This window comes from Thamnophis elegans, chromosome 10 (assembly GCF_009769535.1).
Source record: "Thamnophis elegans isolate rThaEle1 chromosome 10, rThaEle1.pri, whole genome shotgun sequence".
Taxonomy (NCBI): Eukaryota; Metazoa; Chordata; class Lepidosauria; order Squamata; family Colubridae; genus Thamnophis; species Thamnophis elegans.
Window position 1 is genome coordinate 43796040 of NC_045550.1, and position 26459 is coordinate 43822498.

Consider the following 26459-nt stretch of genomic DNA (forward strand, 5'->3'; position numbering starts at 1 on the left):
ACCATCCATTTCCATTCTCAAAAATAAGCATTTAATTTGTCCAGCTGTTTAAAAAAACCATTGGCTTCTCCAATGCTTTATTTTCAGTTACTTTAACGTCCAATACAGCAGTTTTTAAACATCTGCCTTCAAAGAACTCATTTGCACTTGGCATATTAACTCCTTCCAGTGGTTTAGAGGGATAATTTTCAAGTGCACACACCATTAACACAAGGCACTGTCCAGCCCTGTGGGATCTTACTTTTCCCTTTCATGAACTTAAAACAAACTCCGCAGTACAGTCAGTAGGACAGCCCCTATTACAACAGGAAATGTTTTGTTATTCTACTCCATTTCTATCCCACCATTTTGCCATGGAGTTCATGGTAGCATATAGCACTTTCCTTCCTTTAATTATCATAACCACGCTGTGGTATAGGACAGTTAACAAACAGAACACAGCTAGATGCTCAAAATACATCATCAATGAGTATGAACCGGGATCTGAGTCTCCTGAGTCTTAGTTCAGGAATAGCCACTAGAGACCATGTTCATTGCACATCAGCAGGGCAAATTCATTTCAATGAAAGTTTATTTGAATTGACATTGGAATTCTTAACCTACTTCTAAGAAAGCTCAGAATTCCCTAGAACGCAGTTTGAAAAACAATGACCTCAAAACTTCCCCTCACTCAAGATTACAAGCTGTTATCCATATCCCACAACTTCTATGTGGTCAGCATTGAAGGGGGCCTTTCACTAACCTAAAATCCTTGAATGGCAGCATGATTGCTCTACTGTGATATATTTTTACTGCTGGCAAATGTAATTTAGTGTAAAACATGAAGTAATTAAATACCACAAATCATAGTCTTACACTGAAAATTTATGAAAAACTATTAGATCAGTAAGAAATGATTAAAAATTAAAGCAGGACTTTGCAACATAAAATTGACTTATTCATTTATTTCCCCCATTTTTGTGATGACTGGCATCTCCCACCCCCACCCCCCAATCTCTACTATTAGATGCTTCATTCCTTAAAAATCATATCTCTGGCACTTTAAAAGAAGATTGGCTCCTTTGTTCTAGTTGTTCTTTGTTCTGCATGATGCCTTCATAGGTTAACTTATTTGCTCGATTTATCTGCCTTGTTCAAAACCAGCCTTGGATCTGCTAACTCCCTGAATTTTAATTGGTCCTATTGGACTGAATTCTGGAAATCAAATCCCAAAAAACTTACAGGGCTGTAAAGTTGTCAGGCAAAGTATCTATGCACACCTATTCAGAAGTGATTCCCACGGAGTACAAGAAGTCGTAGGGCTAGGAAACTACTGAGAGCCTTAAACGTAAGGTATACTGCTAGTTACAATGCAGCTTCCCCATCCCCCCACAACATAGAATGGTTCAGCATTATTTCTATTAACCAGATCTGGGCTCCCCAAATCCACTTGGTACAAAATATACAGAAAACGGTAGCTCTTTGCTGGCAGCTAGTCTTCTAGATTTTTTTTAGTGGGCAGCTAGATTTTTCAAACCTTGTTCTGATGGCTCTAAGCTTATAGCATTTACTTTCATCATGGTGAGGAATAAGGATATGAATATTATTTTCTCATTGTGTCCCCCATTCATTTATGTACTTCAATTCCAGAGTGATCACAGGTGTGGCAATAACAAGCATCCCTAGCGATCTCTTCTAACAAGGAAGTATGCACAGAATTCCTTCTTCTATTTATAAAAATTATTGGCTTACTAGGTTTACATTGGAAAAGCCTAGATATAGATCATTGAATGGTAGCCGAATATAGTGTTTTCCATATTTCCTTGCTACCATTTAATGGTCATTTGGATGTTTGCGGTTTGCTACAATTTTCTACAGTAATGTGTTTCAAACTGTGGAACCCTCAGTGTTCCATGAAGATGTAATGGAGTTATTTCTGTGTATAAAGGCTGTGGTTAATCCCCGTCCCTTGAAACACTCAAAAGAGCCATTTTTTAAATTACTAGTGTCTCTTGATTTTTTTTCTAGGGGTTCTGAGAATTTTTTAAAATTAATAGGATGTGAGCCAGAAAAGGTTTGAAATTTCTGCTCTAATGCTTTAATTTTTGCTTCTCTGCCCATTCCTCACTCCTAAATCCAGCTGGGGCCTGGGTGAAGTTTAGTTCCTTCTCTAAGCTATTTTCACTTTAAATTGAAGTCATTCTAATTCGTGCAGGCTAATTCTGGAAAATCAATTCAAAGGAGGTAAATCATACCACTTACACAACTTGGAAGAGCTCCTTTGGTGGCTGTTTTTGGTTGTACAAAATGGAACACGATGTTGGCTACAAATATGTGGGAAATGTCACTTCAAATATTAATATACACTATTGGATCTGGTAATTTTTTAGAATAAGTGAGGTACCTTTGATTGAAGCCTATTGCCAGCTAGAAGCCCAGTCTGTCACAGCGAATATTACTATGTAATCTGTAAATCTGCAGAAGTCCAAAAATTGCCAAGCAGTCTGGTGCTGAGTGAACAAGAGATCTATGGCAGTGTTTCTGCAGTTTCTCGATGAGCACAAGAGCACTGGCCATACAACAAAGTAATATTTGGATCTGCCATTAATAACTTCCTGTTTTTCTAAGCAGGTAAGAAAAAAAATCAAGAAAGAAGAAACTTGTTCACATAGCTAAAATAGTAAACATCGTAGGAGTGTCTGGTTTTCATATCATGGCCGATAATCTTTAAATAGTGAAAACATGCAATAACATTGCTTAAAGACAAATCTCTTGCTCTCTTAATGATTAATCCTATATGTTAAGTGAGCAAGCAAAATGAAAAGAAATGAAAATAAAAGGGAAGAATGCCCATTGATGGAAAATATTTTTAGTAGGTGCAAGAATCTGCTAAAACAAACTAATCTACTTACTTATGTCTGCCTACCCATCCCTGCCTTTATAAAACAAACACAAAATATTTTCTGGGTCAAATATTAAAACTTCACAAATATTGGATTTTGTTTTGAATCACTCATGATTAAAATATTGTGAAAAGAAAACTATCCTGGTGCATTCAGAACAAATACCTTCAAGTAACAATTCTACCACAAAATAGTGTTCGCCAACATTTAATTGATTCACTGGGGTAATCCCCAGAATTGACTTTGTAATACTCCAGCATTGCTATCTGCATTCTCTCCTTAGCAACTCTTCAACCTATCTTATTGACTTCAAACTAACATTTATTTCACCTGCCTTTTCTCTTCACCAAGTACAGAACTGGCCAGTTCTGTAATACAATGATGACTGTTTATTCGTATGCTTGAAGCCTAGCAGTGTGCTTTACCTTTTTGTTTGGTTTGCATATCACTGATTAAAAGGCCTGTATTAATTATAATGCCTTCCATAAAAAGATATTTTTTTCAATATAAAAAAGCTTAATGTTCATAGATTATAAATAAAAACAATTTAAAATACTTAATCTTAGGACGTCATTTGCATTTCAGGCAAAGTGAATACTTGAAATCCTTGATGCATTCTCAGTCCCAGATATCAACTATTTAATAATCTTTATATGAATATAGCTAGGAGTACACCAACAATAGTCTTTTGTCTCATAGGCCAGAATTAAAAAGCAAATGGCTAAAAAGTTAAGTACTTTTGCTACACTGACCAAGAGATATTGGTTTTCACCTAACGATAAAGTGAAGCTATTATTTCTAGCTTGTAAAATCTGATCAACAAAATGTAATATTGCTAAAAAGAAAAAATATATAATGAGGTTCAACAAAATTGTTACTGTATTCAATCATGTGAGTTTTTCTCCAGAATTCTGAAATTCGATTTTACTAGATATATTTTTTTGATTTGTGTATAACACAACAAAAAAAGTATTGTTTTTATGATTCACCTTAAAATAGTTTTTAAAACAGCTACATATAAAGTGTACTTCTTTAAAATGAAATTAAAAAAGAATGTAACATATATAATTGCATTTTTTCATTTTCTATATAGTTTAAAAATGGCAGCAATTAGTATCAACCTGGTTGATTTTATAATGTAGTGGTAGTGTAAAAACAGCAGCTAAAACATTTCACTTTTGATTACTAGAAACCATGTAGCAACTGAAAAAGTCTCAATGGTAATGTTTGTGCTTTACAGGTTTTTTAAAAAAGTTGCTCTCTGGTTGACTTGGAATTGAAAAGAAAGAAAGCTGTATTCCCTACAATGTGAGTTTATTTAAAATAATGATGATTTTTAAAACTCTTGTAAATAACAAGCATTTGGTGCAATTAAATATGATCACAGAGCTGTTATTTGAGTGTATGCTAGGTTTTCAGAACCAACCTAACTTCTGCAGTCTAAAACTTCTTACAGTCATCATGTCCTTAATTATACACTTAATTGTGTGTAACTGATGACTGTTCAGTTTAGACCTGGTGCAAAAAAAAAACCCTACCCCTTTGTGTCCTCAAAACACATCTAGGAGAAACTTACATTTAATATCTATAAGCAATTCTACTCCTTAAAACTAGGGATGTGTGTATCTTATATGTGTGTACATTTCAAATGTAAGTTATTGTCAATGACATCCTGATCAAGATTCATTGACCTATAAAGGGGCTGGAAAAGTCAGCAAAGGATTAGGCTGGTTAGCTGAAGGACTTGAGGAGGCTTGGCCTTAAATTCTAGAGGGAAAGGAAATGTTGGGTTATCAGTTACAACCAGGTAAGAAAAGGTTCGTTTTTGTTGAGGACTGATTCCACATCACTAAGAATTGGGATCAGGTCTTCAGACTCTAATGTCCCAAGGTCAACGTTTGTTCCTGGAAGACAGTCAAGGAAGTCAGGAAAGCGTGTCTGTTGGGAGTTGATATTCATGGAAGTCTGCGCTACATTTTCTCCTGCAAAATAAAAAGAAATGAATTGAGTAATAGTATCTAAAATCATAGGTTACTTGACCCAAACTTCATTACCCATATCTAGATTTCAGTCCAAAAAGCTAAGGGTTTTATCAAAAACTATCAAAAATTCCAGCAGCAGTCTTTTTCACTAAGGTACCTAGGAAATACACCTTAACAGTGCACAACTTAAAATTTCAAAAGGAAAGAGAGGATAAAGGGACTCTGTCCACAAATCTAAAACAATTCCTTGGTTGGTCACCCACACTCTGGCAGACACTTTTAGAAAGCTAAAAAGATTCAGGGAGTACAGTTTCAGTACAATGTAAGATTAAAATTGGAGGAAAATTGGGATGTACAGTACATAAACTTGAGGGCTAAAAATCAGGATCTTCTTGGTTGCATACTGAAGCATATGCAATATCAGTCTTACTGGGGATGTTGGGACTGCAGTTCTTGAACAAATTGGAAGGTAACGTTTATTCAATAACTGGGCAATTGAGTATATAATTCAGACAAGTATAAAAGTGTCATTGGCTGAGCCTACTGTTTATAATTTTGTTAAGAAGAAAAATACACTTCTTGTTCATACCTGTGTCCATCTCATCTACATTGCTGAGGAAGTCTTCAGGTGTAGTCGGTATGCTGTAACATCCTAAGCCTAGGCCACTGTCTGTGCTCTGCTCCCTGGAATGGTATGGCCCACTATGAATTGAGACATGAAAAGTCCGTGGTCAAGACTGTGCCCATCACGTGTCTGTCCCCAGAATGGCTTACTAAATAATTGGCTAAAGTTTCTAGATAGCTCTCAATGTACTCCAGTATTGTGTGAGTTCGCCTGTGACAGGTTGAAAACTTCTATCTATCACAGGATTTGGCAACTGGAAATCTTATTTTTCTTAAACTAAAATTTATACATTACAAGTTATGGCATTATAATTTTAGCTCTCCTGGCAATTTTGTAGCCAGTGTATCTCAAATCCCAAAGAACATAGGCGTAGATCAAGGAGTGGAACCATATCTCAGTAACAGAGTACACATTTTATATGCAGGACCCACAGATCAATGTCTATATTCATTGAAAAGAAAAAGCTTTATAATGAGGTATCAGTGTTCTAAACAAGGCTTCCTAGCCTTATCATAGGCTCCAATTTTTTATCTTTCAGTCTACTGATCCAACTACCTATAGTATCCAACCCTACTCCCTTCCACTTCTCATCCTCTCTTTCTCACTGGTAGCTTTTGCATTGGCAAACTATGTTGACTTACATCTTTCATCTACATTTGTTCCCACTTCATCTTCTCGGCACCTGCTGCAATCATTGTGCATGATACATGATTCCCAATCACAATTTCAACTAAGGAGTGGCACCAGTGGTTGTCATTCTTCTACTGTCAAATGATGCCAGTTGTTTAAAAAGCAAATGGCAGTGTCAATCCAAATTTATAGTGACAGAGACAGCACCCATGTGAAGAGATGGCATCTAGCGTACAGGTGTTTTTCTTAATTATACATAGAATAATTAGGAAATTATCCTAATTTTCCTAATTATACATAATATACCAAATTGCCCTTCTCAGGCTAAATGTCAATTTAGTATCCTATAGCCCTCTCTGTCTGCTCACATATGAGAAATACCTTCGGCCAATTTTCTACACACCACTAAAATGCAAATACAGAGTAAGCAGATCACAATTGATCAGAATCAAAAAGATTAAATGGCTATTTCATTAAAGCTTTTGTAACATACAAGCAAAATTGCCACTATGGAAATCTCTATTCACATGCTTTAATAGATAAGCAAAGACCTTTATTATAGAACATAAAATGGCTGGTGAGCAAACATGGTACTTGCCTGTTCAGAAAGGGATCTGACCCATTGTTTGTAATAGATCTCATGTCCTGTGTCATGTTAGGTGTGCTCACAGCAGTCTGAACTGGGGCAAGGTTCTCAGATTCCATGGGAAGTTGTCTGTACAAATCAGCTTCCTAAAGTTAAAAAAGAACACATATTGTCAGTCTTGGTGAATGGACAGCCAGAAATGCAACGTATTGGAGGTCATTTGAGTCATTCAGAAACACACACAATCTCTTTCTCCCCCCCTCTCTCTTTCTCTCTCCTATCTCTCATCTATCTCTTTTCCTATTCTTCTGATTTATTAGAAGAATAGGAAAATCAAAATAGGTGAGATCATTCGACGGCACGGGATAAAATACCATCAGTATGCGGACGATACACAGTTGTATCTGTCCGCCCCGTGCCAACTCAGTGAAGCGGTTGACGTGATGTGCCAGTGCCTCGAGGCTGTTAGGGCCTGGATGGGGGTTAACAAGCTTGTACAGGGTTCGCAATTTGGGAGTCCTCCTGGATCCACAGCTGACTTTCGAACACCATTTGTCGGCTGTGACCAGGGGGGCATTTGCCCAGGTTCGCCTGGTGCACCAGTTGCGTCCCTACCTGAACCGGGAGGCCCTCACAACAGTCACTCGTGCCCTTGTGACCTCTAGACTGGACTACTGCAATGTGCTCTACATGGGGCAGCCCTTGAAGAGCATTCGGAGACTTCAGCTTGTCCAGAATGCAGCCGCGCGAGCGATCATGGGTGCACCTCGGTTCACCCACATAACACCTATCCTCCGCGAGCTGCACTGGCTGCCTATTGGTCTCCGGATACGCTTCAAGGCGCTAGTCGTCACTTATAAAGCCCTTCATGGTATTGGACCTGGGTACTTGAGAGACCGCCTGCTGCCAATTACCTCCAATAGACCGATTAGATCCCACAGATTAGGCCTCCTCCGAATTCCATCCGCTGGCCAATGCCGACTGGCGACTACCCGGAGGAGAGCCTTCTCTGTGGCTGCTCCGACCCTCTGGAACGAGCTGCCTGTGGAGATTCGAACCCTCACCACCCTCCAGGCCTTCCGCAAAGCCCTTAAAACCTGGCTGTTCCGACAGGCCTGGGGCTAAAGAGCTGTTGCCCCCCGCCTCGAATGGTATGACTGCTGTGTGTTTTTTAAATTATGTATTGTTATGTTCCGTCTTTTTTATTTCTTGTCTGTATCCCCCTCCCCTGATTTGAATTGTGAGCCGCCCTGAGTCCCCTTGGGGAAAAGGGCAGCATATAAATGTAATCAAATCAAATCAAATCAAATCAAATATTAGCAGTAGTTGTTATTATTTCCTGAATAAAATACAGCAATCTTTTTATTATTCCAAATTTTGTTTGAGAAATTCATATACACTTTTTGGAAAGCAGTAAAAGCTAATGTAGAAAAAAGTAATTCAAGATATGGATTGCAGAATAAGCTTTTAAAGAAGATAGTAGGCAAGGAAAGTGATGAAATATCAGGTGGTGTGGTAAATAAAAATGTTTATTTCAATCAGCAAAATATTCTAACATCTAGTTCTAGGAGTTTGGAAGGGTAGTTTGGAGAGATATCTTAGAGGGAAGGAAAGAAGGAGAAAGAAAGAAAGAAAGAACGAGAGAGAGAGAGAGAGAGAGAGAGAGAGAAAGAAAGAAAGAAAGAAAGAAAGAAAGAAAGAAAGAAAGAAAGAAAGAAAGATGGGCAGACAGAAAAAGAACAAGGAGTCATAACTAAAAATCTACGACAAACAGGTGCTTGGAAAATACAAGAGGAAATTTGGAGGCAAGAAGAGAGTCTGATTTGGAAATATTTCTCATTGGATCATGCCCAGAGAAACCAAGAAAACATCTTATTTGACCATCTGAAAGCCAAAAACCTAGATCATTGGAAGACCTAACATCAGTTTCAACAAATATAACCAGCATTAAACAGTACAGAGCTTTGCAGTCAATTTGGAGATACCAACACTGTTTTTATATTTGAAAGAGACTATATGCTTTAGGTTTGGTATGCACACTATTGATTTGGCTATGGTAAAAAGAAAGTGGGAAGTATGTTTACCCAAACTGCTTGAGTCAACAAATTTCTGTAAAAGATTTGAGTGCATTTATAGTTAACTGCAACCTACAGCTAGCAATTGGCAATTTGCTACAATAGATGGGCAAGAGTTTGTATAATTAATATGAAGGTTTTTGCTTTCTATATATTATCATGAAACTAATCAGGAAGAAGCAGTGAAATGGGAATAGAAAAGTCTATGATAAATATGTGGAAACTGCCATGAGTTATTTTTTCCCCCTGTAGATGGCCTGAGAGTGACACCTTGTGGGAAAAAAGAATGGTGAAAGGGTGCAATCCTTATGGAAAACTTTCTACTGGAAAAAAATCAGAGATAATGCCTTTCTGTCATCTTCCCAAAACAAAATGTTCAAAGAAAAACATATAAATATACTGCAAGTTTAAACATACAGCCATCCAATGTTCTTGGCTATAATCCAATGAACTTAATGTGCTCTTCTTCAGCTCCAAGTCTTTCAAAATATCAGGGGGAAAAAACCATTTGTTTGATTTTATCCAATTCCTAAAAGAAGAATACCTATTCCTAAAATTCTTCATTTTTTCAGGCCGGGAAGGGCACATTTTACATTTTGGAAAGATTCCAAGGATATTCTGGCAAAATGGTTAGCATGGAGAATGCTTGCTCAGGGACAAAATGGCTGCTATGTATAGTAAGCATGGTTGGTGAGAAAATTCCCCTTTACCAGCAGGTAAGTGGGTAGAGGTGTTTTCCATCCAAGACTCCTAAATGTAAGTACTTCCTACACTAGTGTAGATACTACTCTAAGTAAGTAAAACACATTTTCATACAAAGCATTTACACATTTCATAAATGCTTTATGTAACTAAATGAATTCATCACTTTCAATTAAAGCACTTCTTAAATAATCAGGGTGTAAAGCAACTCAGTCTTCAAAGATGTGAAAACTGAACAGGGTGAGAGCAGATTAATACTTAAATGGGAGACACCCAGGAAATCCCAGGCTGTAGGCTAGATTGGTAAAATGAAAAATCTCAGAAGCAAAGGTAAAGCTGAACTACATTTTGCCAAAAAATAAGAATGATTGGAGCATTTTAAAAGGAGATTGTACTTTGATCAAACGTATTTAATTTTGTAAATCATCAGATCTCAGCTGGATGACAAAGTGACCTTCTCAAACAGGTCCCATTTATTATCATCTTCTGCACTGGAGATATCCAAGAATCTGAACAAGACCTCCTGTAGTCTTTCCCCATTGTGATGTAGGCATTATCAACATATATTGTTTATTTTAATATTAATCACAGTAGGTTTTTTTAAAAATTAAGAACTACCAAGTTTTCCCAAAAATAAGACAGGGTCTTATTTTCTTTTTACACACAAAATATGGCTTGGGCCTTATTATGAGGGGAGAGTTTATTGTTTTGGTGTTGCCGGACGGCTGCTCTCTTGCAAGCGGGCTCCCAAAGAGCCAGGCAAAGCCTCAGGGGCGAACGACTGTGTTGCGCTGTCGCAACACAACAGTAATGAAGCAACCATGCTCACGAGCAGCCACCCTGCAAACCCCCCTTTCCAGGCGGGCACAGCGCCATTCTCCGACCTAGGTGTATTGCCAAGCTATGTGAACGCCTGTTTGCCGTCGCCCGGCTCCCGCGGCTTGGCGCCTTCAAAATGCCAGTGAATGGCACTCTGCACGGCTGGAGAGGGGGGTTGGGCAAGTGGCTGTTCCGCTCTTGCTCACATGTCTCCCAGCCTCACAATGCCCTGGCCCAGCTCCCTGCAGAGCCAGGGCACCTCTGCTGACACTGCCACCGACATCCCAGCATTGCTTTTTCAGCGGCTTCCAAACCGAGTCTTCTGGCAGTGGCTGCTCTGGGCATACGCTCTATGGTTGTACGCTCTGCCGACAGCCAGTCCACAACCATAGAGCGTATGCCCAGAGCGGCCACTGCTGAAAGACTCAGTTTGAAAGCTGCCGAAAAAGCCAGTGAATGGTGCTGTGCCCGGCTGGAAAGGGGGTTGGCTGGGTGGCTGCTGTGCCCGGCTCTTTGGGAGCCCGCTCGCAAGACAGCAGCCGCCTGGCAACCCCTCTCTTCAGCTGGGCACAGCGCTGCTCACCAACCTAGCAGTATCCTGAAGGCATCAAACAACATGATCACCTTTGCACCCCCCCCTTGGTTCCCGCAACTTGGCACCTTCGGGATACCGCTAGGTTGATAAGCGACGCTCTGCCTGGTCAGAGGTGGGGGGTTGTCCAGGGGGCTTATTTGCGGGGGAGGGCTTATATTTTTGCCCACCAGAAAAATGTGGCATGGCCTTATTATCAGGACATGCCGTATATTCGGGGAAACACAGTATTTCTGTAAATTATCTGGGGAAAGCTGATGGGCGCCATATATTTTTTAAGCAGATATATAAGCTAGCACATTGCTGAATAAGTCAACTTCTTTTTTAAGTCCACTTGTAAGAAATATTTTATGGCTTTCTTCTTTCACAGGGTTTCCCCAACTGGTTCTATTGAGAGGACCACTATCAGTGATGTGCCCCAATGACACTTTGGCACTTATCTCTTTTTTTTTTAAAGAAGCATATAATTAAAAATAAACCAACAGGAAAAGGTCTTGCTGGAAAGCAAAGCACCAGTCCTTTTGAGAAAAGGTATATCCCGCATGGTTCTTCTCTATGTCACTTGCTTTACAGCTGCACCCTCTAGGAATGGTGAACTCTAGTCCTCCCTTAGGCATGGAAGCCAGCTGGGTGAGTTTGGACCAGTCTCTCTCAGCCCAACCCGTCTCATAGGCAGGTTGTTGTGGGGTAAATAGGAGGGAGCAGTGAGTACACTGCCTTGAACTGTATAAAATAAAAATCAGGATGCAAATATAATTACAGTTAATAGTTATGTTATCTTTATATTGATTATGGTTTACTCTTCTTTTTGTACATAACTGAAGAGTCACATGGCTTGAGTTGGGCAGCAGATAAATGCTTAAATAAGTCCTTGGAAATTCCAAATATGCCCCCAGCCCCAGCCCAAAATGCTTGTCTGCCGCTGCTTCAGAGGGCTTCAAAAAGCTCATATTTCCCCTATTTTTCCAGGTGGACCAGAAAAGACAACTGCTTGTAAAATGTTTGGAGGTTGCTACTGCAGTGCCAGGCAAATGACAGTCTCGAGGACAAGACAAATCACTTTGCTATGGCCAGCAGGTCATCCGGCAAAGGGGTTGCCTCTCACAGCCCATCCTGACACGCTCACTGACATTTCCTTACAAATAAAGCCACTGATACCTCGGGAGCCTTTGTGGTCTGTTATCATTTGGACTGTTGCTGTGCACACCATGTTTGGTCAAAAATAAAATAAAACAAAATGAAAACAACCACAGAAAGAGAGAGAGAGAGAGAAAGAGGGAAAGCGAGAGAGAGAGAGAGAGAAGGGAGAACAGCCAGTGGAAACAAAAGGGAGGATCAAGGCAACTATTTGACATTGCTACAGCATTGAAATGCCTGCTGTGGCAGCAGCTCCAGAACGCCTTCTCCTTCAGAGGTTTCTGTGAAAGCTGCCAAAATGTATGCAGGCTTAAAGTACACTAAATTATTCACTGTCTCTGCACACACATACAGGCCCTTGATGTAAACCTTAAAAAAAACCCGACATGCCAAATGATTTTAGAAATCTCCGAAAACACATTTCCTGGAACCTTGCTGGCAGAAATAGCTTGCTGCACAAGCACAGCTGCTAAATTGCCCCTTTAGAATGCGGGAAGGGTCTAGTTTCACCCTGCCCCTTATTAAACTTCCGTTCCTTGGATACTGTGATGCACAGCAACAACTGAACATCCAGGCCCTCCTTTGGTATTCTTTAGATGGCTCAGTTTCTAAGATTGCTCATTTCTATCAGTAGTAATGCAAAGTAACTGAAGCCTCATGTACTCTGTAGCCAAGAAACATCCACTTTTTACTAAAATAACATTTCAAGCTTGCCTAGTTTCAGGCAAAACCAAGTTACGACATCTTAAATTTATCTAATTTTTATTTGCGTGAGTTTACTTATAGAAATATCTATAGACTGAATCAATATTCATACTGACTCCTTATTACTTCTCCAGAGGAAACACCCACTTGAATTAGTTTGGGGAGGATGATAACTGTTTTGAACCCATAAATTTCCAGATCAAACTCTAATAGAAATTTGATGCCGAGTTACTAAATAAAGATGGCAAGCATATTGTCCAATCCTGATGCACCAAGAAAACATAAACCATTTTCACAAAAATCATCAATTATTATTTTCAAAAATCTTATCCCTACGGTACCTATATTCAAACTTGAGTTATTCCAGGCATTTGATGTATGCATCAAACAGCAATCTATACTGAGTTTTGTTTAAAAAGAAAAATTAAAATAGTACAACTAAGATTTTGTAATGATGCATCCATCTGTGCAGCTTGCCTTCCAGATATGCTTGAATTACAAGTACCAGGTTTCTCAGACACTGGGCTGAGAATTAAGAGACCAACTTATTTGGAAAATACCATGCTGGAGAAACTGTATTATAATACTGTATTGAATTTTATTTCCACTTTTTCTCTGTGCTTCTTGTTTTCAACACCACATCTTCCAGCTCATTGGATTTTCAAAAATGAAGAGTGGAAAATACCATGCTGGAGAAACTGTATTATAATACTGTACACTAGAGGACATAGATAGGGATGTTCCCTCGGCAGCCTAATTATATTTAAAATATTAACTGCTATATTAGACACTTTTATGTTTCATATTAATGATAAGAAATTAATATAAACAGACCTTATTCATAAGGACCTGTTCCCAATCTGGACATTTATCTCTACCAATGCTGCACCTATCCTCTTCTTCTCTTTCCTTCCAACTATCCCAGAGAGCTAGGTCTTCACATAACATCTCAAAAATATGGTAATTTGAACCTGATCATTTGTGCTTCAAATGAGAAGTCTCACTTGTTCTATAATCCAATTGTTTGTTTCTTAGCTATCAATGATATTCTCAGGAGTCCTTTCTGGTAATGAGAAGTGTCCATATTCTTTCTATCTTGCTTCTTCAAAGTCCAACTTCGACCCCCCCCCCCTAGAGTATCACAGGGAAAACCACTATCTGAACAATTCTGACCTTTCAGATCAAAGATATTGTAAAGAAGGTCTTAGAAAAGATACTTGGATGTCAGAGCGTCCAAGTATCTTTCCTAAGGCCTTCTTTACAATATTACTCTATCAAGGACTAGTCTTTGGTGTATTTCTTCATCTCTTGTTACTTTACTGTTGATTGCTGATCCTAAAAAACACCACATCAGTATCTTCACTGTCAATTCTAAGAATAGTTGCTAAACATACAGGCACTAGTTTGGTGTTCTTTATATTGAATTTTATTTCCACTTTTTCTCTGTGCTTTTCATTTTCAACGCTACATCTTCCAGCTCATTGGATTTTCAAAAATGAAGAGTGGAATTCAGGGCAATACTAGTTATTATGCTGAATTACACTCTTCATTTTTTTGAAAACCCAATGAGCTGGAGGATTTAGTGTTGAAAACAAGGAGCAAGGAGAAAAAGTAGAATTAAAATTCAATATAAATTTGATTTTTAATAACTAGTATATTTTAAAATAATCCTCATCTTTCAATTCATGCTTTCTTAATATAGATTCAGAAAGTAATGGGAATGTCTAAAGTGCATCATTTAAAATATTTTGGTAGAAAAACCTCTTGTTCTTAAAGTATCTGTGAACAAAGACACAACATACTGCAGCAAAATAATATCTAGAAAAAATTATTTTATATTCATATCACATTTCTCAATTTTATTACTGCCTTTAAGAGAGATGAAATGTTTTCATTTTTTCAGATAGTTACAAGCAATCAAACAATAAACAAAAAATAAAAAGGAGGAGATTTCAAGGCACAAGTTTTGATATAACCTGCTGGGTTCATCGTATCTTAAAACATCTCACTGAGCATTAATAAACCTTTAGAAATTATATGCCAACTGGTGTCATTACACAAATAGAAAACATAATTCATTCTGCTGCCAAGAAATGTGAGACTGTATTACTAAATACAGTATAAACAAATGCTACCCTGGAATAGCTGAAGGAGGTTAGATCCAAATCCCAAAGGCAAAATAACACTGTAGATTTGATAGTTTACTCCACCTCCTCCTCTGCTTCAAAAGTTTCACATTCTGAACTTACTTATGTTTAGTCTGAAATCATATCTATCCAGTTCAGTCGGGCTTACTCCCAATTAAAAAGCAAGCAAACAATTTTGCTTACCGGCTGCAATCCTTTAAACAATTTGAACTCTAGTTGGTAGATATTCACAGAGTCTTTTAAAAAAAATGTCTTCTAGACAGGAGAAACATTATTGGGAAATAGTGTGCATTCATGTGTGTACACATAGAAATCACATTAAATGTGATTTTAGGATTAAAAATTGATTTGGTTTAAAAAAAAACAGAATACTTTAAGGACAAGTTTCTATTTATTTATTTTTTATATTCTCTCTCTCCCTCCCTTCCCTCTTCTTTCTTTTAGCAACTGTCTTCAACCTTCAACGTGGCTGGAGGCAAAGTAACTGGCTAACTGTTTTTCTGAGGAAGCTGATTAATATATTGACCAAAGTGGAACCATATAATCATACTTTCATAGTACATTATCAGTAGGGTGGAATATTCCTTTTCCCTATGAAAAACATCCTTTGCAATTGTTCACAGTTCTTGCTTTGAAGCCAAGTACAGGAAGCACCAGATCTGTTTTGAACAATGTGAGTCACAATAAAAGCTAACCCTTCAAGCCTAAGCAAAATTACACAACCCAATGAGAAAAATTTCCAGCCAGAGAATAACTGCTAGCAATGTTAAGTCTAAGAGTTCCTCTTTGCAGCTGTCTTCAAAAGTGTTCCGTCAGTCCTTGAGAGGGTCAGAAATTGGACAAATAGACTCTCCCAGCATGAAGAAAGATGAAAATCAGATCAAGAGAATGATAGGTCAGGATTTCTCCTGACTGTAAGATTTAGCCGTGCATAAAAAGATGCTAATCTTCCAGGGTTGGGTGGGTGGGGGAATCCCTACTCAGTGACCTCTCACTTGGAGTACTAGGCAACCTACAGCAGGGAAAAGATACCTTCCCACATTTTTGCAATACCTGACGCATGAGTTCCTCCTGACGCATGCGAATCCTTTCCCTCTCCATTTGGATTCTCTGAAGCCTCAGCTTCTGCTGCTGTTGTTGCTGGGAAGTCAGAGCATTTGGCATGTTCAATAAGGCAGCTTGAGGGTTTGGTGGAGGGTGATTCTGCTGAGATATAGATGCAGTGGGTGTCATCTGTGGCTGGTGCTGGTGATTCATTACTACGGAATAAGCATATTTTTGAAATTATGAGAATGCAATTATGCTCTATTTGTCTATTCATGCCATCAAGATTCCAGTTGTCTTGTAACATTTGTCTTCAGATATGTGGAAAAAAATAGTTATCCAAAGACCTCCCATCTGTATATACAAATTAAAAACAACGGAGAATATCCATAGTTAAAAACAAGCAGAAGTTAAAATCACAACAAGCAAACTAGCATTTAGACTTATATACTGCTTGATAGTGCTGTACAGCCCTCTATAAGCGGTTTACGGAGTCAGCACATTGTCCCCAACAATCTGGGTCCTCATTTTACAGACCTTGGAAGGATGAGTCAACCTTGAGCTAGTCAGAATCGAACCCCTGACGGTGAGCAGAATGAGCCTGCAATACTGCATTCTAACCATTGGGCCACCATGGTTAAATATTCAGTTTTAAAAGCTACTAAACCTCATAATCACATACGATATGCAGATTTTTATAAACAAACACCAAAAAACATCCCTCTAGGTGCCTGCTGGATAATTGTGGAGATGTCATTTTTAAAAAATGTTATGAGTCTATCATGCAATGCCCATTTTTATCGAGTGACTAGTTGCCATATTTCAGGAGATGAAAATACTCAGAACGGGACCTCAGTTTAAAAATCTAAGGGGATGTTAGGAAGTAGAACAAGAAGATAGGAAACAGCAGTGCTTTGAACACAAGAATGTGTTCCCAGCTGCATTTTTGCCACTATGTTTCATTTAGCTAAACCTTTTGGATTGTTTTTGAAGGCAGTTTCATCCACAATGCATGGACAGTTTCTAAATGGGGTTCACTTCTATTCTGCTTGAAGAGAACAGGTAAGGCCATCTCTTCAAATGTACAGCTATTCCTGACAATATGCCTAACAGTTAAGCGCAAGTAGGCATAGGTAAACAAACATATCGTGTTTCCCCTAAATTACGACATGTCCTGATAATAAGGCCACACCACATTTTTCTGGTGGGCAAAAATATAAGCCCTCCCCCACAATTAAGCCCCCTGGACAACCCCTCCTCCAGCCAGGCAGAGCGCCGCTCACCAACCTAGCGATATCTCAAAGGTGCCAAGCCACGGGAATCAGGGGGAGGCAAAGGTGATTGCGTTGCTTAGCGCCTTCAGGATACTGCTAGGTTGGTGAATGGTTCTGTGCCCATCTGAAGAGGGGGGTTGCTGGATGGCTGGTCTCTTGCGAGCGGGCTCCCAAAGAGCCGGGAACAGCAGCCACCCGGCAAATCCCCTTTCCAGCTGGGCACAGCGCCATTCACTGACCTAGGGGTATCACCAAGTCACATGAGTGCCTGTTCGCCACCAACTGGCTCCCACGGCTTGGTGCCTTCGAAATGGCTGTGAATGGCGCTCTGCACGGATGGAGGAAGGGTTGCGCGAGCGGCTGTTCCGCTCTTGCTCACCCGCCTGCCAGCCTCACGATGCCCTGGCCCAGCTCTCTCTGCAGAGCCAGGGCACCTCCGCTGTTGCCACCGCTGCCACCACCACCACCACTTGGCTTTTTCTGCGGCTTCCAAACCGAGTCTTCCGGCAGTGGCCGCTCTTGGCGTATGCCCTATGGTTGTGGGCCAGCTGCCAGCAGAGCGTACAACCATAGAGCATACGCCAAGAGCGGCCACTGCCGGAAGACTTGGTTTGCAAGCTACAGAAAAAGCCATGTGGTGGCAGCGGCAGCAGAACTGCTCTGGCTCTCTGGAGAGAGCTGGGCCAGGGCATCGTGAGGCTGGCAGGCACGTGAGCAAGAGCGGAACAGCCACTCACACAACCCCCCTCCAGCCATGCAGAGCGCCATTCACTGCCATTTTGAAGGCACCAAGCTGCGGGAGCTGGGCGGCGGCAAACAAGCGCTCACATGGCTTGGCGATACTCCTAAGTCTGTGAATGGTGCTGTGCCTGGCTGGAAAGGGGGTTTGCTGGGTGGTTGCTCATGAGTGTGGTCGCTTCATGGCTACTGTGCTGTGCTGCTGTGACAGCGCAACATAGCCATTCGCCTATGAGGCTGTGCTCTGCTCTTTGGGAGCCCGCTCGCAAGAGAGCAGCCACCCGGCAACCCCAAAACAATAAATCCTCCCCTCATAATAAGGCCCAAGCCATATTTTGTGTGTAAAAAGAAAATAAGATCCTGTCTTATTTTCGGGGAAACACGGCATAACTACAGATACCTTTATTTTACATAATTAAGCAGAGAAACAATTTTCGTATATTATTCTGTTCATTCTCTTTGTAGTCCTAAAAGCATACCGGTAGTCCATATAGGGCCATACACATTTTGAAAATCATTGTAAAAAGTACCTCAAGGAAGGACTGCACCTATTAATGCAGCTCGTCCTTCTTAGGTGTCTACACAAGCCTGAAAGAAAGTTGTAGCTTCTTTAAGAGTTGCATTATGATCTACTTCCATGGTATCTTTTTTCAAGCTTGCATGGATGACTGAACAAGGACATGAGCCCAAATACTTCCTCTGAATTATTTTTGAAGCGTACATAGCACAAATAGTACCTATTCTCTCTGTTCAGGCTGTGCAATTTTTAAAAATCCAGCATTAAAGACCAAAGCTTAGCTGGCAACACATAGCAAAGCAAAATACATACCAATGCTGACTTTGCCAGTTCACTAATTTCCAAGATGGATTCTAATGTAACTTTTTTAATTCAGGAAAGACTTAGAAAAACAACATAGGGGTATGATTTATTTAAGAATGTCCTTCTATTTGGACTCCTTTTATAGAATAAAAAGAGAGTTTTTATTCTACATGAGAGAGTGCACTAATGCAGCCTTGGTTGCACTTTGTGGTGTGTTCAGGAGAAGGCGATGGTGTCCTGGTGTTGATTTTTGAGTGATATTCATCACCACTGGCTGTGGTATTCTTCCGACCAACTCAAGGGATTGGGAGTACGTGGCATGGTGTTGCCATAGTTCTCCCACTTTCTGCAGGATTAGATGCAATCATTGTTGGTGGGACGAAAGAAGGGTGCATGCTTTAAGAGGTGCCTCAGGGCTCTATCCTCTCTCCACTTTTGTTTAACATCCACATGAAGAAACTGGATGAAATCATTGTCGGCACAGAGACAAGTATCATCAGCATGCTAATGATGTTCAGTTGTACAGTTCTTAGGAAAGGGAGGGTTTGATATTTCCAGCCTTGCCTATGTGAAGGTGTTTTTTTTTGTTAATATTCATTTTAAGTATCCTGCCTAGAATTATAAATTGTTGGTGGGCAGCCTTATATATATCCTGTAAATAACAAACAAATAATCTTAGGTCATGGCTTTTCTTGAAAACGTACAGGTCCATAGAAACCATAGAAAAAGCTAAGGTGAACTTCTGATTTTGAGCACCAAATAAAACATAATACAATTGGTGCACAGGCTGTTGGGAAGATATCAGCCATGTTAGAAAAAGCAAAAAAGGAAAAAGAAAAAAGGAAACAAAACCAAAAATTTCCCACACAAAACATTTCTTTCTATTACAATGTCCCTGCCCTGTTCATTGCAGTCTTTGGGAAAAGAAAAAAAAAACCCTAGAAACTATGGCTCCCAAGCCATTGCTCTTTTCTTAGCACAGAGATACAAACTTTGGCCAATTCAGAGATATCAACGACCTCTTGGTTGAGGGTTACATTGCCCCCCCCCTCCGAAAGAGAAAGGAGAGATCAGGACCACAAATGGCAAAATCATTGGAGAAAAATATAATGAAGTTGAGCAGAAAGTGGAGTTTTATATTGGATTCAAATCAAATGACTGAAGCCCGCTTAAAAACTCTTAATTTGTTTTGGGGTGTTTGGTTGCACTGATAGTGTTGCAACTCATAGCTGCTTTTCCAGGTTGATTATCAGTTAACCATATCACGCTTATTGTGATAGGCATTGCATGAACATGGCTTTTGAATCAATTACAATAATAAATGAACTTTAGATGTTGAAAATGTTCCTCAAGCTCTTGAGGAGTTCCTCTAAAAATTCCTCAGCTTACTGAGTGGTTGAATATGCTAAATGTGCCGGGAAATAGCTCAATTTAATATTCTTTAGCTTCACTTGCCACATATCCTTCAGTGACATAGATACATACATAGATACATACATAGATACATACATAGATACATACATAGATACATACATACATACATACATACATACATACATATTGTGACCCAACAAATGCGCACCCGACAACAGTGCGCTGACAAAACTGCGGCGATAAAACCGCAACGTCGACAGCGCGCCAACGAATGAGCACAGAAGCACGCCGACAAAAGAGCGCCGACAGAAGCGCCATTACAATTAAGGTAAGGGTTAGGGTAAGGGTAAAGGTTAGGGTTACATTTAAGTTTAGGGTTAGGGTTAGGGTTAGGGTTAGAGTTAGAGTTAGGGTTAGGTTTAGGTTCAGGGTTAGGTTTAGGGTTAGGTTCAGGGTTATGTTTAGGGTTAGGTTTAAGGTTAGGTTAGGTTTAGGGTTAAGTTTAGGGTTAAGTTTAGAGCGTGCTTCTGTTGGCGCGCTGTTGTCGGCGCGCTTCTGTGCTCATTCGTCAGCACGATTTCGAACTCGCGCTTTTCTCCCCGCGGTTTTGTCGGCGCGCTTTTGTCAAGCACGCATTTGTAGGTGAACCCATACATATGAACCCAGATTGGTGTGCTGCATAATGTAGTCGGAAATGACAGCAAGGATCCCAAGCTGTCAACCCACTTTGAATGATTTATCTCAGTCTTTGACTTGACTTTGTTGACTGTGGAAATCGGTAATTCATCTTTCAGCTCGTGTGTGTTTGTGTGTGTGTATTGGAATATCTGACCTCATCTCAGTCAATAAACATCACAGCAACACTATATATCAGATCATCATGCAACTATCCAGTTCCTCCAGTATGTTCCAATACTCTTCTTTTATAAAGTTAGCATTTTTACTGTCAAGTTGAAGCAGGGTAATTGTACATAAAACTGTAATGGATTGTTATTGAGCGTGAAATACCGATTTTCAGATGTTCTATTTCTTTCTTCAGTAATGCCACAAATCTCTCCATAAATCAAATTGTAGCAGAAGTATCATCAGTATCCCACTTTATCCTTTGATAGGGCAGCAGTATAAACTGCTGAGAACATTTTGACAAAAATATCTTCACCTCTGGTTGTGACATGCACTGCTTGCAGAGACAGCACATCTCCTCTTATCTAAAACTGAGGTGTGACTCCTCGCACAGATTGCTAGTTGAGCAATGCCACTTAGGACTACAATCTGATCTACAGTAAAAGGGATAGAAAACAATCTATGCAGTTACCCTCAGAGACTGTGAAAACTCAACAGCCATGTCAGCAATGTGATGGACCCTCACTAATATCTTATCATTTTGCTGGAATAAGACTGTGGCTTAATACCAGAGACAGCCGGTTTCAAAACAAGCCAAATGGCTTTCAAAGCCTTCATCCCACCCAGAATTAGATAGAAGCAATTTTATATCCATGTATAACAAATGGAGCCAATTTAGGAAATATTTTCTGAACTGTGCTATCACCGGCCACCACTTTGCAAATGAAACAGAAGTCAGCTTTCAATTTATCTCTTTAAAAGTAAATTAAATTGTAAGCCATAAAGTCAAAGTTTATGCACTACACCACAGAGAACATTTTAAACATTACTGACAATGTTTGGAGGACATTATGGCCTTATATACACAAATAGCTCTCTGTTAACTAAGAATATCCACAATTGGAGAATTAATCTGCCATGTGCTTGCCCCAAAATAGTCCAGTAATAATATCTTAATTTCATACAAGTCTGAATGTAACATTCTGCTGCACTAGTCTAAATTTTCTTAAAATCCTAGATAGCCCATATCCCCCTGGACTTCAAAGTCTGGATCTGACCTTGGGATTGAGGATCCCTCACATATATACACCCTATTTTGTGGCGGATCTGTTCCTATACAGATTGACAGAGCTGGTAAATGAAGCATTGTACTCTCTGGTAAGCACAACATTTGAGCACCCATGGGATTCCAGAGTGGTGATAAGCAGATATCTTGCTATTAAGGATTACCAACTTCTGGCTGCAGAATTTAAGCCAGGCCCCAGAATTGAGATTCTCAGTCATTCAGGTCATGGCTGTCTCAAAGGTGCTTTTTCAAAAGGCAACTGGACTTTTTTTTCCCCTTGAAGACGTTTCACATGTCCTGTAACATGAATTGCAGGAATATCTGAAAAGCTCAGGATTTTCAATCAAAACCATATACATTCACACTTTAAACCCCAAAATGCACTAAGGCAAAAGCTTGTCCATCCCAGGGCTAAAACACCCAGACACAAACTGAGCAATATGATATATGCATTACAGTGCAGTTAGACATGTGCAGATCTGTACATGGCAGAAACAGAACAACCATTTCATAAACACATGGCACAACACAGGAAGACAACCCCATCAGGACAAGATTCAGCAGTCCATTTGGAAGACAAAGTTCATTCTTTTGAAGACCGCAAATTCCACATTCTGGACAGAGAGAACCAGTCTGAAAGAGGGGTCAAAGAGTCCATCTACATTAAGACTGAACAGCCCTATGGAGAGGGATACATCACCACTTATCTCCTGTTTACAGCACAATCCTTTCAGCAGTTCCAAGAAGGTTCCACACCCATTCGCACAATACCTTGAGGGCGTAGATAAACCTCCAAGTGAACTCAATGACTCCCAGAAAGAGCGCTGAAGACCAGACGATTGCAAGGAATATAAATCCTTCCATTCTCCACCCTTCACTCCAAACTGAAGAAGCTTCTTGGATGAGAAGTGAAAGGTCTTCAAGGAAAAACAAAGTCCAGTTCCTTTTTGAAAAAGCAGCTTTGAGACAGGTCCCAGAATGTTACCTGACTGTTAATTTTTTATTGCAGAGTAGGCAAATTATTAAATATGGGGGGAGTGTTCATATTAGCCTTACTAATTAAATTAATACAGAGATTTAATTAAATAAAAATTCATTTTTGCCCTGGCCCTACCTAGTTTTTGGTTCAAGACCCCTGACAGGAAGGTGTGGATTTCTGATAACTATGGTTGATCAGATGGCCGAGGTAAAGGCCAGGGGAAATTTTTTGGGGAAGTGGGCCTCCAAATCAAAATTAGACAATGCCCACCTAAACAACTCAAATACAGGGGTTAACAGGTTGGAGAATAAGAAAAGGAATGGAAATACAGGAATACATCATGAAGGGGCACAGGTGGTTATTTATTATTGGTGAAAAAAACCACAGGAAACTTTGTGTCCCTTTATTTCATGTTTCAAAAGTAGTAAGAGAGTAATAAATTCAAAGCAAGAAACCTAATCTGAATCTTCTCTGCTTTCATTAACAGCAAAAGGAAGAAAAATTCACAGCTGGCTTTTTGCAAACTTTTTTCCTAGGAAATCTGTCTATACCATTTAAACAAAGAGTGCCTTTTCCTCCACAAACGGCCACTGTGTTTTTGGCTTTGTGCTGCAGTAAATGGAAATCAGGCCATCTGTGAATACTGTAATGATATGAATATCTGAATCATATATTTTCAAAACCGCTGTTACATTATACTAATTATTTTTCAGCGTCGTCAGCATTTCTTTATAGTTCCTATTTCTTACATCACTGATATTAATTACACCAATTGTAGTTTTCCTACCCCCACCCCTCATAATTTAGAATAGTTTAATTTAACTTGAAATTTCTTTTTCAACATAGAGGAAATAAACAGAAAACTCCAATAAGGGTGGAAAATATACAGTAATGCAGCAACGTTAGTGCAAGGAAAATATAAGAATAATAGAATAACAGAGTTTAAAGAGATCTTGGAGGTCTTCTAGTCCAACCATGCTGAAGCAGGAAACTCTATACCATTTCAGACAAATGGTTGTCCAATCTCTTCTTAAAAACGTCCGTTGATGGAGCACCCACAACTTCTGGAGGCAAGTCATTTTATGGTCAGTTGTTCTAACGGTCAGGAAATTTTTCCTTAGTTCTAGGTTGGTTCTCTCCTTGATTAATTTCCATCCATTACTTCTTGTCCTGCCTTCTTGTGCTTTGGAGAATAGGTTGACCCCTTCTTCTTTGTGGCTCCTCTATTATTGTGGGTGATAAATGTTTGCTAGATTTCTGTCTCTATTTGTGATTTGTGCATATATTCTTTCTATCTTTCTATCTTTCTTTCTATCTATCTATCTATCTATCTATCTATCTATCTATCTATCTATCTATCTACCTACCTACCTACCTACCTACCTACCTACCTACCTACCTACCTATCAATCATCCATCCATCCATCCATCTATCTATCTATCTATCTATCTATCTATCTATCTATCTATCTATCTATCTATCTATCTATCTATCATCTATCATCTGTGGAGAGGAGGAGTGAAGTTTCAGTTGGGCGGTTCCAGCCACCATGTTGGTTTTTTGACATCCCCATAGATGCCCCTGCTGAGCATGCTATAAAAGTTTTACATGCATGCATGTATGCATGCATGCATACATACATATGTAAACTATCATATTGAGAAAGATGTTGATGTAAAAACAACAGGGGAAAGGAAGTTCTGGAGGAGTTTCCGCGTGTTTCGGGGGGAATTTAAAGGATTGTAAAACAAAACCTGCAACACACCTATTTATGGCTTAATATTCTAGTTTTTATGTGCATCTTGCTTCCAAATGGCAGTAGATCACATAATAGCTTTTTAGGGGACTTCTGTGAGCCATGTCTCTGGGTCCTTAGATTGCTGTAAAATCTAATCTTAGCCACTAATCTGTCAGTAAAACGGTGATATGTTCCCTGTTATTCAAGAATCTAACAGAAAATTGTATCTTAAACATTTAAAAAAGAATTTGATATAATTCTTATGACCTCCAAATTTATTGAATTCCTATAATTCCCACCTAGCTGAAGTCCAACAAATCTAAAAATTATCAGACTGGGGTCAGAGTGGCTTGTATTTTTCCTCTAAATATTTCATTTGCCACCTATTACAAAAGCCTTCACTATCTGTTGTAATTTGTTTTTCTGACTCATATTCTCATAAGCTGTCTACAGGCTAGGACAGCACAAGATTTTCCTTAACATGCTTCTAAGTGGGAAGACACCAACGAGTATAATGAGGCATAAATACTGATAAATTATAATAGTTTACTGAAGGAATAAACCCTGAATAATGATTTTGTTATTGTGCTTTTGATATTCTGCAACTTTCAGCGCTGAGCAGCTTTAAAAGTATTGCTATAAACTCTGGAAATTGTAGTTCAATATTAAAAACTCCAGTAGGTTTTATTAGGATTTCTAGTCAGTAGTGAACTAGTCCAGTGGTAGGTTGCTCCTGGTTCAGCCCTGTTCGGCCAAACTGCCAGTAGCAGCGGTGGGAGATCCCGCTCACCTGCCGGGACACTTCTGCGCATGCGCAGAAGCATTGCACAGGCACATGAACGAGCCCGAACCAGTAGTAAAAATATTTGTAACCCACCACTGAACTAGTCCCTATTTATATATTTCATCCCTACTCCAGTTTGTTGCAAACTCGAGAGCATCAAGTGTCATGCAAAGCAGTCTGATGAAAAACATATGTTTGCAGAGATAGGAAGAAAATCCAGCCACATTACACTTCTGACTTAGTCACGGCATTATGAAAGGAAAGGGTGGGGGGAGCAGTCTCTCTCTCCTCTCTTTCTCTTTGCTCTTGCCAACAAAGAACTGCCTGTTTCACTTATTTCCCAGAAACAGCATTAGTCTTCCAACAAGGTCAGCAAAAATACTGCTTTCCAGTTGAGAGTACACAGTGGTCCAAAAATCTGTAAAGTATTAAATAAAAACCCTGCACTGTCCTAAGTCAGTAGAAAACTTTTTGTTCAGGTTTGAAAAGAATGATAAAGAAATAAAAACATATAGTCCAGTAAGAACTAATTCATACCTTGATCTTGGATAACTAAAATTTAACAACACTTCTGGGCCTTTGTACTTAAATCCTGGGAGAAACACACACACACACACACACATGCACGCACTGAGAGAGAGAGAGAGAGAGAGAGAGAGAGAGGGAGGGAGGGAGGGAGGGCGGGAGGGAGGGAGGGAGGGAGAGGGAGAGGTATAATGCCAGCTCCTTGAATTTTCACAAAATATGTTTAACTGAATTGCACCATATATAAGTTGGTCAGGAGGCCACAAAACAGAAAGAGGGAAGGAGGGAAGATGACAGGCAGGGAGTAATGGAGCCAAGTTATTTTAGTCCGCGACCCTTCTGCAGTTCACCTGTTTCCTGCTTATGCTAAATTGAGGTCTGACAGAGCAAT

At 39.5% G+C, this 26459-nt stretch overlaps 1 protein-coding gene across 1 annotated transcript in view; it reads right to left on the reverse strand.

The window, feature by feature from the left end:
- Positions 1–330: 330 nt before the first annotated feature.
- The window catches only part of WWTR1 (WW domain containing transcription regulator 1), a 90181-nt gene continuing 64052 nt past the window's right edge, over positions 331–26459 (reverse strand). The window contains exons 3-6 of the mRNA XM_032225147.1: positions 15936–16141; positions 6718–6851; positions 5454–5566; positions 331–4864 (exon numbers count right to left, since the gene is read on the reverse strand). Coding sequence (XP_032081038.1) covers positions 4680–4864; positions 5454–5566; positions 6718–6851; positions 15936–16141 — 638 coding nt within the window. The 3' untranslated portion in view covers positions 331–4679. The remainder of the gene's footprint in view (positions 4865–5453; positions 5567–6717; positions 6852–15935; positions 16142–26459) is intronic.